Below are 18,711 nucleotides of genomic sequence, written 5' to 3'. Positions count from 1 at the left end.
ACCCGCCGCACACCGCTGGGGTTCCAGCAAGAGGAGGAACAGCACCTCCAGGAAATGCTGAAGGCTGGAGTGATAACGCCATCGACGTCTGAGTGGGCTTCACCTGTGGTCCGGGTGAGGAAGAAAGATGGAGGCGTTCGATGGTGTATCGACTACCGAAGACTCAATGAACTGACGCTGAAGGACGCGTACCCGCTTCCAAGGATTGAAGAGTGTCTGGACACCCTGGAAGGCGCAACCGTGTTCTCCACGTTAGACATGCAGAGTGGATACTGGCAAATTGGAGTCCATCCTGCTGACCGATGCAAGACGGCCTTCATTACTCGCTATGGCCTGTACGAGTACGCCCGAATGCCTTTCGGACTCTGCAACGCGCCAGGCACCTTCCAGAGGGCCATGGAGGTTGTCCTGCGCGGGTTGCAGTGGAAGAGCCTCCTCGTGTACCTAGATGACGTCATCGTCATTGGCCGCAGTGTTGAAGATGGGTTGAAGAACCTGGCCATCGTCCTCGAGCGGGTCCAAGCCAGCGGGCTCAAGCTCAAGCCCCACGAAAGCCCCACGAAAGCCCCATGAAAGCCCCACGAGCGCCCAGGTGTCTCCCTCCTTGTCTCCGCCCTTGGCTGCCAGCAGTTCTCCAGGGGAGCCGACCACTACTCGACGCCGAGAGGCCGCAGCCCGTGTTCCAGGCGGGCAGTCTTCCGCCCCTGACCCAGAGGGAGCCGAAGCAGACGTTGCTGAGCCCCTGCCCCTCCCCACCACTAGACGGGGCAGACCAGTCCGGCCGCCTGCCTGGCTCCGGGACTCTGTTCGAGACTGATCTTGACGGACGTGACTAGTTGACTTAGGGGGTTACTAGGCTAGTCACAGGAGTCCTACTTTAATAGTGACCACCCAACCAGTTTATTTTGACGCCCTTAGTTCCGGGCCTAGTTGTGTGCCGGGTGTTTTGTCCCGGGTGTAATTCCGACTCTAGTTCCCAGAGTTATTTTATCTTTATGTTGAAGGGACTCAACAATCTAAAGGGGGGGTAGTGTTGCGGGACAGCTCCCTGACAGACAGACAGTCTGACTAAAGTAACGCGAGACCCTGTTAGCCAATGAGAAGAGACTTAGGAATGCGTGCGTGCTGCCTATTGTTATCCATTGCACAGCACAGCGTGAGTTAGTTGTTATAGTGGTTTACAGACTGTCACACAGTGTTAGCTTAGCATAACGTGTTAGCGATCAGACGTAACATTCCTGACTCCTACACCTCGACTGAGCTGACGCTAGACAGTGACTAACCAGCGACGACCATAATAGAACCAGTAAGAGTGATTACCAGCCCCCAGAGAGAGATCAGAGTGTGCAGCCAGTGACAGTGCGAGTGTCTGCAGAGTGAGACCATCCCAGCCAGGCTAGCCAGCGTCCGTCATCGTCTGCAGACTGCAGGAGCAGTGCAAGGTGGGTTGCTAAACCCGTAGCCTAGCCCGGCTAATTAACGCCAGAGACTGTGTTGTCGCATCATAATTCCCAGCCTCCAACTACTTAATATAAGAACATCTAAACCCAGTCCCGCGACACTACTATACTTTTGTTCTGTCAATCAAAACAGCCGCAAGGCGCCATTAAGCATAGCTGTGTTACGCCAAGAAAATAGTCCCTTTAAATGCTGCATTCCAAGCTCATGTGTTCTCACTGAGAGAGCCTGTTAAAATCCGACCGTTTAATAGTGTAAACTACTAATAAGACACGTTAGCCCCTAACTAACGAGTCTGACCCTTTAGCCGAGCGGTTAGTGATGTCGCCTTGGGGTGCAGTACACGCCGTATCGAATCCTGCACCGGGCAAGAAAATAACCCATTACACTAGCTAGCTAGCTAGCCTCGCCTCAGCTTCTCAGGCAAGTTCTGTAAGGTTTTAATGAATATGAAGAACATATAAACATAAGTGAGATCTAACAAATAAAGCAATTTAGAGAAACGTGGTTTATATTTATGTGAGCCATGTGGCAGATGTTCTAAATTGGCGATGACTTGCAGGATAAGCGGTTAAGATAATGGATGGTGGATGTAATGACGCCGGTATGGTCCTTTAACAGGCCCATGTCATTTGATTAATTCATTAACTGACAGTCTCACTCACCCTGTCATCTTATTTCCTTGGAAATTGATCTGGTTCATCGTGGGCAGTCCCCATTTACACTAAGGCGACTAACCAGGTTAGCCAATATCTATTTCTCACAGTAAAGGAAATAAGCTTCTCTGCACATGTGAGTCCAGCGCCTCTATTCCTGGATATCATCAAGACAAGTTTGTGTTGCTGTATGAACGACAATGAGCTCCATTTCATATGTGCCAAAGTGTGTTGAAATCAAGCCAAGGTAGCACAGTTTACCTCACCGACTTATACAGGCGGGATTCTAACAGCCGACCATGTGGTAAAAGGTCTGATCTGAAGCCTACCAGCATAATCATGCTGTCTTGTTGAGTAAAATTGTGACAGGGGAAACAGATCTGGTAATTCTCCTTTTTCGGGTATCCATCCATCATTGCCTGAAGAAGACCTTATGAGTGAAAATGAATAAGTGTTTGGGTGCATTATGTGGTCTTCCTTTAAGTTTTGTACCCTGCACGTGAACCCTAACTGGACTGGATGTGCACACAATACTATTTTCCTTCAATTTGCTAAGGTTCTGTATGTGTTTGTTTGCATTATACATGTGAGCAGCAGATATTTCTCTTGAGTGTATTTTCTTTTCATGGCATTATAAACAGGCCTGTTCATTTTGTGGATCAGTCTGATTGTGCGCAAAATGTTCTTGGATGAGCTTTTGTATCCTCCACAAACATAAAAATTCATGCATGCAATAACTCCGTTTAGAAATTGCCCTGTGAGCTATTTAAATCAATTGAAAAAAATACCCTTTATAATTTTGTGTATTATATGGGCCAGACTCAGTGGGTCTATATAACTGCACTGATAGGGAAGATATCCACGGTAATGGGTCTGTTAATGATATTGTTGTTGGTGTTGACTGCCTGCCTATCCTATGTGCTTCGATATTAGCTCCCACTTGCCAGCAATTGAAGCTTCCCAGCAGCTCAAATGTTCCTGGTTGATTTCCTTCGTCAGGGTGTGAGGCTGAGCAAACAGCTGCAAGGCTGCAGAGTCGGGACAGAGTCAGTACCAGCTGTTTCCTTCCCACCGCCTCTATGTTACTAACAGAACCGGTGATACTTTGCCACAACATGTTATAGAATGCCCCATCTCATCACTTTAATGTAAATTCTACTTTATTTCATCCAATTACCAGGGTGGCAGTACAGCAGCAGGGGCAGCAATATGTTGATCCTACATGTTACTCTGGTGTGCCATGGCCTCTGTCTGTGGTTCAGCTTGGCAGAGGATAGCTAAGTCCAAATTCTATCCTCTTATTATGTTTTAACCTCCTTTTTGTCCTTTCCAGCTTGAATATTCAGTGTCAACATGCTGCCGTGTCGTATACATAACTGAGTCCAGTACACATAGCTGAGTCCAAACACTCAGATGGAGCACAAAAGCAACATTTTGGTTCAGTAAAATCCAAGGCATGGACTGAAATGATATAACATCCCCGTGTGCGTGTGTGAGCATTCACACCGAAGACCAACTCAGACAACACGCTAATACCGATGACACGCAGCTTTACTTCTCACTTAAACCTAATGACCTCAGTAACCTTAACACCCTTCATGGCTGCCTAGTTTCTGTTACAAATTGAATCTCTCAAAATTTCCTCCATTTTAACTCTGACAACACTCCTTGTGATCACCCCCGATTGTCTTTCTAAGGAGGTCAGTCACTATATGGGCCCCCTTGCTAGTAACATCAAGACTGCCTCTGAGAATCATGGTAGTCTTTCTGACCAATATTTGAACTTCGAGGTAGCACGGTGGCACAGTGGGTAGCACGGTCACCTCACAGTAAGAAGGTCCTGGGTTCAAGTCCCAGGGTAGCCCAACCTTGGGGGTCGTCCCGGGTCGTCCTCTGTGTGGAGTTTGCATGTTCTCCCCGTGTCTGTGTGGGTTTCCTCCAGGTGCTCTGGTTTCTTCCCACAGTCCAAAGACATGTAGGTCAGGCGAGGTGGAGATGTTTAGGAGAGATGGTAGTGGATTTTTTTTAACTAGATTATTTAACACAATCTTGGAAAGTGAGAGGATGCCCGAGGAGTGGAGAAGAAGCATACTAGTACCGATTTTCAAGAATAAGGGTGATGTGCAGAACTGTAGCAACTACAGAGGTATAAAGTTGATCAGCCACAGCATGAAGATATGGGAAAGAGTAATAGAAGCTAGGTTAAGAGGAGAGGTGATGATCAGCGAGCAGCAGTATGGTTTCATGCCACGAAAGAGCACCACAGATGCGATGTTTACTTTGAAAATGTTGATGGAGAAGTATAGAGCAGGCCAGAAGGAGTTACATTGTGTCTTTGTGGATTTAGAGAACGCATACGACAGGGTGCCGAGAGAGGAGGTGTGGTATTGTATGAGGAAGTTGGCAGTGGCAGAGAAGTATGTAGGAGTGGTGCAGGATATGTATGAGGGCAGTGTGACAATGGTGAGGTGTGTGGTTGGAATGACGGATGGGTTCAGGGTGGAGGTGGGATTACATCAAGGATCGGCTCTGAGACCTTTCTTGTTTGCAATGGTGATGGACAGGTTGACGGACGAGATCAGGCAGGAGACTCCTGACTATGATGTTTGCGGATGACCTTGTGATCTGTAGTGAGAGTAGGGGGCAGATTGAGGAGAGCCTGGAGAGGTGGAGGTATGCACTGGAGAGAAGAGGGATGAAAGTCAGTAGGAGCAGGACGGAATACATATATATGCGTTGAGAGGGAGGACAGTGGAATGGTGAGGAGGCAAGGAGTAGAGGTGATGAAGGTGGACGAGTTTAAATACTTGGGGTCAACTGTTCAAATTAACGGGGAGTGCAGAAGAGGTGAAGAAGAGAGGGCAGGCAGGGTGGAGAAGAGTGTCAGGAGTGATTTGTGACAGAAGGGTACCAGCAAGAGTTAAAGGGAAGGTTTACAAGATGGTTGTGAGACCAGCTGTGTTATATGGTTTGGAGACAGTGGCACTGATGAAAAGACAGGAAGTGGAGCTGGAGGTGGCAGAGCTGAAGATGCTAAGATTTTCACTGGGAGTGATGAAGGAGGACAGGATTAGGAACGAGTATATTAGAGGGACAGCTCAGGTTGGACAGTTTGGGGACAAAGCAAGAGAGGCGAGATTGAGATGGTTTGGACATGTGTGGAGGAGAGATGCAGGTGGCTGGTGTGACAGAGGAAGATGCAGAGGACAGGAAGAAATGGAAACGGATGATCCGCTGGGGCGCCCCCTAACGGGAGCAGCTGAAAGTAGTAGTAGTAGTGGTAGTAGTAGATAATGTCTGATTGTTGTAATCAGTATGCGCACCATAGTTACCATGACTGTTTGTTCCCAACCACATTGGGTTTGACCTGATATAGAGGGACAAGGGAACTGTGGCGATATCTGTGTTGGGCCCCCAGGAAGGCGACGGGTGGGAACTGGAAGTAGTGGGGGTAAACAATTTTCATCTGGCTAACAGGGCACCCTGGTTGGGGCGTTATCCTGTGAGGGAAGGGGCCCACTCGATAATGCCAGTGTACAATGCCTACACACACAGTCTCACCCCTCTACTAGCTAGGTTTGGTGGTTTATTGGGTGATGCTTCCTGTGATGTGGACTGCTAGATTCATGCTGGCATAGCCGGACGTCCTCTGCGGTAACCAGGCAGATTAGCGGGTTGGGCTGGATTAATACTTGATAATTATTATAACAATTTATATAGCACTTTTAAATAAAAGTTACACAGTGCTTCACAAATAGGATAAAACACACACATACAAATGCAAGTATACATACATACCTACATATTTACACACACTGAATTGACACCCATATCATGTTTTTACTGTGAATCAGTTTTGGGGCCAGGTTGTATTTGTATTTTGTCTATTTATGGTGAGTTTTTGGGGCCTATTTGGTCAAACCCCTTTAAAAGCGAACCAGGAAATGAATGAGTTAACACCCAGATGGAGAAGAACAATGCAGGGCTGTCCTGTGGCTTTGCCCGCTTCATTTATCTCCGTCTAGACTTGTCGATACATCAAGCTAGCTTTCTAGCTGAGGGCAGCTAGCTTTTCACTTCTCCTGACACACAACGAGCTCGGCCAAACAAACGCAGAAGCGTTTTAATTAAAGAACTTCTCTTTAATACAGCAAAGAAGCCAAACATTACAGACAAGAATAGTTATGAACCATGAATATCAACATTTTATTCAGACTGGCCTCCCATCACAACACCGGCTTCACTGACGTCATTATTCTTTGCGGCCATTTTGTTAAATAAGAAGTACGGTGGGTAACCCCACACACACTTCCCCCTTAAATCTGTAGTTTACAAATGGATGTTCGTAATAATTTTGGATGATATGATCTCCTTGTACTGCTTCACTTTGGACCAGGGCTCAACTCCATGAAGCAATGCTGATGGACATTATGGCCGACAAGTACTTGGCCATTTTCCCTTTTGTACAGTTTGGAAAAAATCTCACTCCTCTCTGAAAGGACGCTAGTCCATATGAACTACCCACTGTGGCCTTAAAAATGATGCCTTAAACCTTCTTTCCTCTTGGGGTCTGACTGGAAATGTGCAGAGAAAAACAACAGAACCGTGATGGGCCTGCAGACGGCCCAACCCTCTGAAGATGAGTCTGCAGTGAAACCTCAACTTCAACAAGGACCGGGCTCATGTGAGGCTCTACCTGAAGTAAAGTCTCTCGTGGTCCAGAGGTACAAATCTCTGATGTTTCATCCAAAACATGTTTTCTCATTCTGTCCAAACAGCAAAATGTCTACTGCTCTTAAGAGCCTATGAGTTTATCAGTGATAGTCCATTTATATATATATATGTATATATATGTATATATATATAAAAAAAAAACTTACAGCAGAACCACTTGTGTTCTGACTGTAAAACAACCTCTGTCATTTTATTTACATAATGACTTTTTAGAGCCAGCCTGCGTACAACAGAAACACTTCCGGTGTTCAGTAATTCTGTAAAACCTTGTTCTGCTCAGCCAAACACCAATTGCGGTCCCAAACGTATTTGAAACCTTAATCCTCTATGAGAAAGCCTTTTTTTTTCTTTTCTTTTCTTTTTTTTTGCCAAGCCCTGCTTGCAGTCTAAAATTCAGTTAAAATGCTGTTAAATGCATTATATCAACAAGGAAATTCAAACCATTAGGCACAAGAAAATGCTATTCATACCCCTGCGTACCCCCCCCCCCCCCCGTGGTGCCTGCATCACCAGTCAGCATCTGTATTCGGGGATACTGGCGAGCAGGACGTGAGGATACAGACAAAACAGCTCGTCCCATAGAGGACCTCGAAAATGGGATGGGAGCCATCGTTCGGATTACTCCGTGCATGTAAAATGCACCGACGCCGCCCTTCTGGGGCCGAAACCCGAGGTTCGACTTGTCCGCGAGCAGAGGAAATGATGTTTGTTTTGTTTTTTTTACACAAATAAACCACGATAACATCACAGAGATTCCTAAGCAAAAACAAGGTACTACTACTGAAGTCCACCTACATATTCAAAAAACTACATCTAACACCTTAATGTACAGCTTGGATCGGGGGGGGGGGGGGTCTTCAAACGGTTTCTGCATGGACCCAAACTTGGTAAATGTGAAGCCTCTAACCCTCGGAAGGCCGGGCTCGACGAGACCACGCTAGCGCTCCTTCTCGGCGAGGATTCCCCCAAAACCGGGTCAAAGGGGGGACTCGGCCTCACGGACACATTCTAGTACCTCTGCTTTGCGGGGGGGCCCCGCCGGGAGCACGCCGGCGAGCCATTTTGCGTCCCAACCCATGCAGTTTAAGAAACGCTGGTGGTAGAGTAAACACAGAATGACGAATGATTGTTCTTATACGTGACGCAAGTAAACAAAACAATAAATACAAACAATGTGCTTCATCCGTATAGACATATTTACACAAAGTCTTTGGCTTATGACATAAACATCCACTACAAAATAACAACATGAGAAACATGGCGGCCATCAGTGCAACATAAACAAACAAGGTCTGGGATCGGTTCCCTTTCGATTCCATCCTGATCTGAAACGTAAGCCCACTCGTCTGCTCGGGGGGCCAGCTTTCCTTCTCTCTTTCTAAAACGGAAAGGACACGTCTGCCCACACAGGAAGTCTACCGGTGCTGTTTGAATTTGGAAGGACCTGCAGCGGTCGGAACCGGCTGGACTGCAAGAGCACCGGGCACGGCCCCGGAAACGAGCACGCTCAAGCTCATTATAACCCGGTGGCGCTGGATACAACAAGCCCACGTGCTGAAGCGGGGTTTAAAATGCAACCCCGGATTTACTTCTGCAGCAGCACTGAAGAGAGCGCGGGTTCGAGCACACAGATCATCGCGGTTTCGCATGTGTAAACCATCGGCGGCTGAAGTCGTTTTGCAGGAAGAGCCCAGGCGCAGTCGTTTGGGCCGAACAGCGTCCCTGGTGTTCTAATGGGTTCATTGTGGCGGGGGTTAGTACATCTGGGGGGGGGGGGGGGGGGTTCGAGGAAGGGCGTCATAAGGCTTAAGATCTCTCTTCCGGTAGGCAGGTAAGTTACGTTTGAAAAGAGAGGAAGAGGAAATGAAATCAGCCGACAGGAAGTGGCCGACTAGAGCCGTTCACCAGCACTGACCGTGGTAACCATTTTTATAACTCGTGTCCGTTTTAGCTGAAATCCTACATCTAACTTCTGTTTTTAAGTCCCAGTGCACATGTTAAGATGCACTGATGCTTTCTAAGAGCAGACCAAGTTTATCAACTTTGCTGCCCACAGTTATCAATAATACCCCTGGTATTTCAGCTGTACTGTTTTCCACTGTACATGCTGCCTCCACATTATCTTAGACACCAACCCGTGTTACTACCGTGTCCCTCGCATCATGCGACCGTCTCCTCAGGACCCCACCCATCTGCTGTAACCAATACTAAAGGAGCTTCAGAAAATACTAGTAACTTCTGTCTCAGTGTCCAATGTTTGTTTTCCACGACTCACTGACTACCGACATGAGCAAAACGTCGGGTGAAGAGTACATCGCTGGTGTCTGGAGCGGAAAAAAAGAGCCATTAAAAGAATTTGTGCAGGTTTGAGCCCATGTTGTGGGGCCCCGTTCTCCGGTATGACGTGATGGCAGCGAATATTAAACGTTTGCCGTAACGAGGTGTCCCAAAAACTTCAGCACTTTATCAGGTAACGAGGGATCACCGTTAAGTGTTGAGAGAGGCGTGTGATGAAAAACTAAAATGCAATATTCTCTCTCTCTCGAGCGACACTTTGAGCTTGCTAGAGCAAGGCCGCCATCTACGCCTCATGTTGAGTACTGCAGCTGTGGCAACGCGAGGCTTGGAGTTTAATCATGGCCCGGGCCCACAGTCTCTGGAGCCCGAAACACACCGGGGCTGGATGGCACTCAAAAAAAAAAAAAAATGTACAGAAATTATTCTCCCACTTCTCTTCTCTCCATCACACTTCCTGTTGGAAGTCTTAGAGGTAAAAGTTTCAATTTACTGACGTTATCTGAGGGGACTTTAGTCGATTTCACTTTTGCCCATTTGGCATCTCCCACTGAACCCGCTCACTCTTATGAATAGGAGGGACGCAAAATGGATGCTACAAAACAGCCACCACAGAGGGGCGCTGGAACATCAAGCAAAAGCAAAACATTACACGAAACGGGAGGCTGAAAAGAGCACTCTTCCTGTCCTCCTCCACTCCCCCTCTTCTTAGGAGGTCTCGATGAACTCCAGCGCTAGATCGTAGCAGAAACGATACTGCTCCTGTAGACACACACACACACACACACACACACAGACACACACACAGACACACACAACATGAGTAATCATAGAAATCTTAATAAATTGGTGACATATTTTGGCTTTATGCTCATTTTACTTGAGTTATGAAGTGACGTATGACTTCATGATGTGTCCTGTATTCGGGTGAGGTGCAGCACATTTACTGCAACTTCAGCTCGTCCCATTTTATTATTATTAAGATCGATTTAGTGAGATTTCATGCAAAAGAACTGTCCTTTTAAGTTTATTTTCTCTCCCTCCATTGTTTTTATTTTATTTCCCCCTTTTCTTCCCCAATTTACCCCACTCTCTGAGCCGTCCCGGTCTCTGCTCCGCCCCCCTCTGCTGATCCGGGGAGGGCTGCAGACTACCACATGCCTCCTCCCATACATGTGGAGTCGCCAGCCGCTTCTTTTCACCTGACAGTGAGGAGTTTCACCAGGGGGATGTATCGTGCTGGAGGATCACGCTATTCCCCCCAGTCCCCCCCCCCCCAAAGAGGCGCCCCGACCGACCAGACGAGGTGCTTGCTAGTGCAGCGACCAGGACACATAAATGGACCGCCATGCTACCCAGACGCCCCCCCCTCTCGCCATTGTTTAAAAGTCCTCAGAGAGACGCAGCATTTTAGAGCAAATTCCACCTCATTCTGCCCGTGTCTTTCACCTCGACTAGCCCCTCCCCTCTCTTACTGACTAGCCCCTCCCCTCACTTACTGACTAGCCCCTCCCCTCGCTTACTGACTAGCCCTCCTCTCTCTTACTGACTAGCCCCTCACCTCTCTTACTGACTAGCCCCTCCCCTCGCTTACTGACTAGCCCCTCCCCTCGCTTACTGACTAGCCCCTCCCCTCTTACTGACTAGCCCCTCACCTCTCTTACTGACTAGCCCCTCACCTCTCTTACTGACTAGCCCCTCCCCTCTCTTACTGACTAGCCCCTCCCCTCTCTTACTGACTAGCCCCTCCCCTCGCTTACTGACTAGCCCCTCCCCTCTTACTGACTAGCCCCTCACCTCTCTTACTGACTAGCCCCTCACCTCTCTTACTGACTAGCCCCTCACCTCTCTTACTGACTAGCCCCTCCCCTCTCTTACTGACTAGCCCCTCCCCTCTCTTACTGACTAGCCCCTCCCCTCTTACTGACTAGCCCCTCCCCTCTTACTGACTAGCCCCTCACCTCTCTTACTGACTAGCCCCTCACCTCTCTTACTGACTAGCCCCTCCTCTCTCTTACTGACTAGCCCCTCCCCTCTCTTACTGACTAGCCCCTCCCCTCTCTCACTCACCGGAGTGTCTACCATGTTGGGTTTGCTGTTCCTCAGGCTCTTCACGGCGTGGAAGACATCGACCACACTCTGTCTCTTGGCCATCTCGCACACAATGCTGCTGGCACAGAACACTCCACTACGCCCTCCACCATTCCTATGAACACACACACACACACACACACACACACACACACACACACACACACACACACACACACACACACACACACCCATATGCAAGCAAGCAGGCGGCGCACACACGCCCAAACACACAGAATGGAGAGCTATTTAAACAAATGAGCATGTCTTACTTGGTATTTCATGAGAGGCTTTTACCATCCGGCGCACAACGCTGCCGGCATGTAATACTCTACTGTACAGTACAAATACTACGAAACACAATCACACAGAAAAAGTAACAGGAATGAAAGGTATACAAAGGTAGATTAGAGATAGGTTAGACTACAGGTTATGTGGATGAATTGTGGCAGGATGTGTTCATAAGTTAAAACACGGGCACCGCCCCAGACAGCCGGTACACCTGCCGCAGAAGCTGCAGCAAGATATTCCAACGACTACCCAGAAGCATGCGGCCAAACTTACCAAGACATTCAGTATTCAATAACTTGTTGCCATGTCAACTTCACAGTTGTTTCGGAATTTTTTTTTTTTTTTGGGGTGTGCTTAAAGATAACAGTAAACACACAACCACACAATACATACAGGGAGTGTACACAAAAACATACCGTAACAATCCTAATGCAACTAACCACTAAACCCACTAAACCTAAAGTAGCCATCACTCCTCAAATAAAAAGTTGTCCCCACAACACTGGTTGCTACAGTCTACATACATGGTATTCATATATATCTATATCCATATTTCTATCTTTCTATCTTTCTATCTATCTATCTATCTATCTATCTATCTATCTATCTATCTATATATATACATATGTACATACATAGCTAGATAGTATAGATAGATAGATAGATAGATAGATAGATAGATAGATAGATAGATAAATCTATACATATAGATAAATAGAGATCAGAACTGTCCAAATTGCCTTTTTTCCCCAGAATTTCTTCCAGAACCTCAGGTTGCATTTGGGAACATCCATCCATCCATCCATCCATCCATCCAAACCGCTTATCCTGCACTCAGGGTCACCAGGATGCTGGAGCCTATCCCAGCAGTCATTGGGCGGCAGGTGGGGAGACACCCTTGACAGGCCACTAGGCCATCACAGGGTCCACACACACACACACACACACACACACACACACACACACACACACACACACACACACACACACACACACACACACACCTAGGGACAATTCAGTACGGCCGATTCACCTGACCTACATGTCTTTGGACTGTGGGAGGAAACCGGAGCACCCGGAGGAAACCCACGCAGACACGGGGAAAACATGCAAACTGCACACAGAGGACGACCCGGGACGACCCCCAAGGTTGGACTACCCTTGGGTTCGAAACCAGGACCTTCTTGCTGTGAAGCAACTGCGCTAACCACTGTGCCGCCACATTTGGGAACAGTGGTACGAGGACACCGCAGGAGATAAAATAGAGAATGTGCACATTTACATATTTTGAGACGTGCATGTGAGTTTGCCTGGGAGTGCTTTTATGTGCGTTTGTGTTTATACTCACAAGCAATGAACTATAGTTCTCCCTTCGCCCTCCTCTCCCTCACGCTGCCACTGGTCAACCTGGAGGATGAGTTTGAGGAAGGAACGCTTGGAGGCTGGGACTTCTCTGTGTCCTGCCCAGCCGAGATACTGGAACTGACGCACCATCAGGTAGCCTTCCTGGGGCTGAAACAAACACACACACACACACATACACACAGTTTCAACAAAACGACATGACTGGGTAGTAGAGGAGTACCGGGTCACTTGCAGAACCTCTCATCTCCAGCAAAAACGTCTGAAACAAACAAAGCCTGACATTTCTTTTCCTCTAACAGGAAATTCATCAACACTTTTTTTTCCACCATGCAAGTGCAAAGAAATGAGGACATCAGTGGGAAAACGAGCCTGTCCCTTTCCCATTACAGACCCCCGGACAAAACAACTACCTGCAGACTGCAGACTACAGATACGTCTGTTATGGCTCAGTTGGCCTGTCATGATGTCAAGTATGCCGAAAAGCATATTTGGCTGCCTCAGCTGTCAACACAATCTTGCAAAATGGTGAAACAGCATGGACCAACAATGTCAACATGTATACGGAGAGGCTTGTAGCAACATCAGTGTAACACAATTTGCTGTACATGTACAAAACATCCATCCATCCATTATCCAAACCACTTATCCTGCTCTCAGGGTCGCGGGGATGCTGGAGCCTATCCCAGCAGTCATTGGGCGGTAGGCGGGGAAACACCCTGGACAGGCCGCCAGACCATCACAAGGCCCACACACACACACATTCACACAACCACATTCACACCTAGGGACAATTTAGTATGGCCGATTCACCTGACCTACATGTCTGTGGACTGTGGGAGGAAACCGGAGCACCCGGAGGAAACCCACGCAGACACGGGGAGAACATGCAAACTCCACACAAAGGATGACCTGGGATGACCCACCAAGGTTGGACTACCCCGGGGCTCGAACCCAGGACCTTCTTGCTGTGAGGCGACTGCGCTAACCACTGCACCACGGCCTGTACAAAACATAACATAACAACATAAGCAGACAGCATTTAAAGAGTACTAACCCTGGTGAGGTTGCAGACCCTGAAGAGTCTACTGATCACATCACAGTCCATAGAACAAGACATACACTCCACCTGGACCGGACCATAACGTAACATGCCCTCCTCCGGCCAGTACTGGGGACAACCCTGGACAGACAGACAGAGATAGATGTTTAGAGAGCACGTAGACCAAGATGAAACACACTTTGTTAGTCCCCCTAGGGAAGGTAGATAGTACAGGCCACACTGCACTGCGAGAGAAAGAGAATCAGGGATAAATGAATAAATAGCTGGTCTCTAAAACAACATCTTCTCCAGAAACATTCTCAGAAACATTGGTAGTCACACAAGACTAGTATTCATGCTGATGTCTGTATAAACACACTGCATTCTTCACTTCTACTTATCTATCTCTTAGAACCACAAACACTTGTTTATTTGTCGTTTCATTTCATGCACTTGCGCACATGAAATGAAACGACACATCGTTTCCCCCAGCCCACAGCACTGCAACACAAAGCCCACAGCAGTGCAACACAAAGACAAAAACACACCCAAAAACTACAAGAACTACAAGAACACATATATCCAAACTAATACGTCTCAAAATAAATAAATAAATAAATTGCTGTCCAGGGGAACAAACACCAGCCAGGATGACTGTCGGAACTGCCGGTCTGCATGGGCTAGCAGTTAACTTAGCCTGCCCCGCTTCCACGTCCTGTCAGACCACCCTCGGTGTTTGCTCTTCGGGCGCCGTGGTCCTTGGGCCCACAGCATGCAGCAGACCAGGCTACCTCAGCCGATCCAACGCCAGCTCTCCCAGCCGGACATCTTCGAAACCACTCCCCACACTCCACACGACAACATTAAAAAAAGTCAATGTCAGGTGAGGCCACCGCCCGACTGCCCTCGGTGTTGTCGGAACTGCTGGTTTGCATTGGCTAGCAGTTAGCTTAGCCTGCCCCGCTTCTGTGTCCTGTCTGACCGCCCTCTGTGTTATCAGAACTGCCAGTCTGCATGGGCTAGCAGTTAGCTTAGCCTGCCCCGCTTCTGTGTCCTGTCTGACCGCCCTCTGTTATCAGAACTGCCAGTCTGCGTGGGCTAGCAGTTAGCTTAGCCTGCCCCGCTTCTGTGTCCTGTCTGACCACCCTCTGTGTTATCAGAACTGCCAGTCTGCATGGGCTAGCAGTTAGCTTAGCCTGCCCCGCTTCTGTGTCCTGTCTGACCGCCCTCTGTTATCAGAACTGCCAGTCTGCATGGGCTAGCAGTTAGCTTAGCCTGCCCCGCTGCCGTGTCCTGTCTGACCGTCCTCGGTGTTACCTCTTAAGGCGCAGCTCCAGGCAGGGCCATGGTCCCTGGGCCCACAGGACGCAGCAGAACAAGCTATCCCAGCCATCAAACGAAGACAAACAGACGCAGATGTGGACAAAGACACTGCATGGACGGTACTGGGTGAGGCCGCCGCCAACGTGATTTTCCACCGCCATCTTCCCACACGGGAAGCGGGGTGGGAACTCTCTCTGTCTCACTCTTCTTCTGCTGAGTTTAGCTCTCTACTGCACTTTCATTGGTGTGGCAGACCCCTGTCATTCCTGCCAGTGTTGAGCTGTAACATGGATGGAAGAAGCTTTTCCATGTAAAATATCTGCTTGAGTGTAAATATCTACGGCAGGTAAATCTTATTTATCGTCACCCAGGAACATGCACTGCGCCTCTTAAACAACAGATGTTTCTAAACAGGAAGTATAAGTGTACTTATGTGTGGAGGTGAGAATACGACAGGTAAACAAATACATTATACAATATAAGTGAAGCACCTGGGCCAGGTCAATCTCATTCAGCATCACCAGACTGGTGCATCCGTAGTCGTAAACCAGACGCCAGAAGTCCTTGACGGTGTTAGGCAGAGGATGCTGGGTAACGATGAATGCAGCAGGCTGTCGGTAACTCTGTAGGGGAGCGGGAAAACAGCAATCGATGTGACTTCCTCGATACCCATAGAGGCATGCATTTCTACCCACATTTCATATATTTTGAACCTAGCACTAAGACTTAGTAGATGGGATGTGGAATCCAAACAGTGAGGGAGGGGGGGTTGTTTTATGACAAGTGTATATCTCTATCACACACACACACACACACATACACACAGGGACAAAGTGGGACACTTTGCACTTGTAGGATGCAAAGGAAGCACACTAAGCTGTGGTGTGATGTGAGGTCACTGCCATGCAACGAGTCAGTTAAAGGTGAGGATGGAGGGATTGCACTCACGCTACCGCTTCGGCTCCACGTACGTATGGTGTTTACATGGAACATAGTTCAATCAAACGTGTGCATGTATATTTCTCACGAGTGGGGGGTCAATTCCCTTTCAATTCTGCTCACTTAGCAAGTTGACTCTTTCCCACAGTCAAAAGTCTGACTTTTGGGACGTTTTAAATTTCTCAAGTTTTCCCCATTTACCGTCCATTAACAACAACAAGTAATAAGTGATTTACCTTACTCTTCTCAATTAAATGAATTGATAGCGAACTGAGCCCAGGTCACCTTGAAAGAATACGTCCGTTCTCATGTGTGACATGGTTGTAATGATCTCAATGACAGTGGGACAGAAACAAAACTGACATGAGGGATGAGGGTCGGGGGTTCGGGTTTAGGGTACTTGTGGCTGTACATGAACCTGGCGGCAGAAAGACACTGAAGCCATGAAACAAATCCAGTATCAGACATTTGAATTAAAATCCCTTTACCTGGAACTCTTCTGACAGCTTGGTTAGAGAGAGGCCAAAGGTAAGTATATGTCTTTATAAAATGTCTTGGAGTGTTATCATCATGATTTTTGTCTTATTCAAAGAGGGGGCAGCAGTTGAGTACTGGATTTGACTGGTACTCCTATTTGGTTAACCAGGTTTTAGTAGCCAACAGGTACCTTTTTCATTCTATTTGATTTCAGATATAACCTCTGATCTTACAAAATCAGCTTGCTCTGAGATGTCCCGGTAACACCACAGACTGAGCCCATAGCGTCTACTCACAACATTTTGAGGTTCAACTCCCCTCACAACTTGCGATGTCACCTCCCACACCACCCCCGTACAGTTAACTTGTACTGAAATGTCATTAAGGAATCAGCAGCGGATGCTGAGATGAACGGATATTGTCATCTGCTCGTTCGTCCATGGTAAGGCTATGGTCACACATGCCTGAAATTAACACTGGCAACTATTCGCCTCCCGTTCACTTCCGTTCTATGCGAGCGAAGGGGGTGAAATTTGAGTCTTCGCTTCGCGTGGAGTTCAACTTTGGTGAACTTTGACCGGTGAATCCGCAGCCTCAACCAATAGCAAAGTGGTTGACTCCACTTGGCTGTAGTTTTCTTGGTGAGCCAGGACCGAGGAGACGTTGTTGCCGTGTCTACCCAGCCGGTATTGTGCGACATTGTCCGTGAAAAACTACAACTTGCCCCACAAGAGAGATGCTGCCTGACTGGCAGTGAGTCGGGAGACAGGCACCGAACGTGTAAATAAATGGAAAATGTATTAATAACATCAATTCATATTTTCACGGGACACAAATATAATTTGTACACCAATGTTCTTCCTCCGTATTTGTCCATAAAACTATGATAACGTGTAAAAGTGAGACAACTAAGTGAAAAATGTTATCTTTCTCTGGACTTCAGTGTACATTTTCTTGTCGCAAAACCAACGACAGCTCATGTGCGACCGACAACCACAACCACTCGAACGGACTAAAAACCAGCAAACTGATTTCCACGCGCATCACATCCTGCACTGCCCACATTCAGCACAACAAAAGACGAATTTCGCCTGCATTCGCACGTGTGACCGTAGCCTATATCTTTATGTGGCAAATCCCTTTGCCATCTACGTTCAGCCACATGGGCAGCATACTGAGACATTGCACGTGGTCTGTCTAAAACAGCCTGACAACTTCTCAGGGACTGCTTAATTTTCAGTTGGTTGTTCAGGGATTCGCTGGTGGCCAGAGAAGGTAGCGGTTTTTTTTCAGAGCCTGGATTTGTCTCTAGCCTTCTGCTGCTGAAAACCACAAACACAGCATAACACAAACAGGGAGGGGTGTGTGTACCGCATGTTTGTGTGCATATATACACAGAGTGGCTTCAGAAAGTATTCAGACCCCTTCGCTTTTTGCACACTTTTGTGTTGTAGATTTAATTTTGAATGGATAAAATTGCCATTTTTGCCCATCAATCTACACCCAATAACTCAATGATAAAGTGAGAACATGTTTAGAAATTTCTGCAAATTCATCAAAAACTTAAATCTCCTTTATATAAGTATTCAGACCCTTAATTCAGTATTTTGTAGAAGCCCCTTTGGCAGTGATTACAGCTTCGAGTCTTCTTGGGTAAGTCTCTACAAGCTTTGCACACCTTGCCTTGGGCAGTCTATCCCATTCTTCCTAGCAGATCTTCTCAAGCTCTGTCAGATTGGACGGGAAGCATCTCAACTGCCATCTCCAGGTTTCCCGACATATGTTTAATGAGGTTCAAGTCTGAGCTTTGGCAGGGCCACTGAAGGACACTCAGTGACTTGTCCCGAAGCTTGGCTGTAATATGTGTCAGGTCATTGTTGTGCTGAAGGGTAACCATCACCCATCTGAGGTCGCGTCACTCTGGAGCAGGTTTTCTTCAAGGACCTTTCTGCATGTGGCTGCATTGATCCTTCCCTCAATTCTGACCAGTCTCCCTGTCCCTGCTCTTGAGAAGCACCCCTATAGCATGACGCTGCCCCACCA

At 47.6% G+C, this 18,711-nt stretch overlaps 1 protein-coding gene across 1 annotated transcript in view; it reads right to left on the bottom strand.

The window, feature by feature from the left end:
- Positions 1–6,235: 6,235 nt before the first annotated feature.
- Positions 6,236–18,711, bottom strand: part of ptprk (protein tyrosine phosphatase receptor type K) — a 148,783-nt gene continuing 136,307 nt past the window's right edge. Inside the window, exons 25-29 of the mRNA XM_056294136.1 lie at positions 15,744–15,875; positions 13,945–14,070; positions 12,874–13,037; positions 11,214–11,349; positions 6,236–9,905 (exon numbers count right to left, since the gene is read on the bottom strand). Coding sequence (XP_056150111.1) covers positions 9,852–9,905; positions 11,214–11,349; positions 12,874–13,037; positions 13,945–14,070; positions 15,744–15,875 — 612 coding nt within the window. The 3' untranslated portion in view covers positions 6,236–9,851. The remainder of the gene's footprint in view (positions 9,906–11,213; positions 11,350–12,873; positions 13,038–13,944; positions 14,071–15,743; positions 15,876–18,711) is intronic.

The sequence above is a fragment of the Lampris incognitus genome, chromosome 15, assembly GCF_029633865.1.
Source record: "Lampris incognitus isolate fLamInc1 chromosome 15, fLamInc1.hap2, whole genome shotgun sequence".
NCBI lineage: Eukaryota > Metazoa > Chordata > Actinopteri > Lampriformes > Lampridae > Lampris > Lampris incognitus.
Note: the sequence above shows the minus strand (reverse complement) of the source record. Positions and strands in the feature narration are given on the sequence as shown.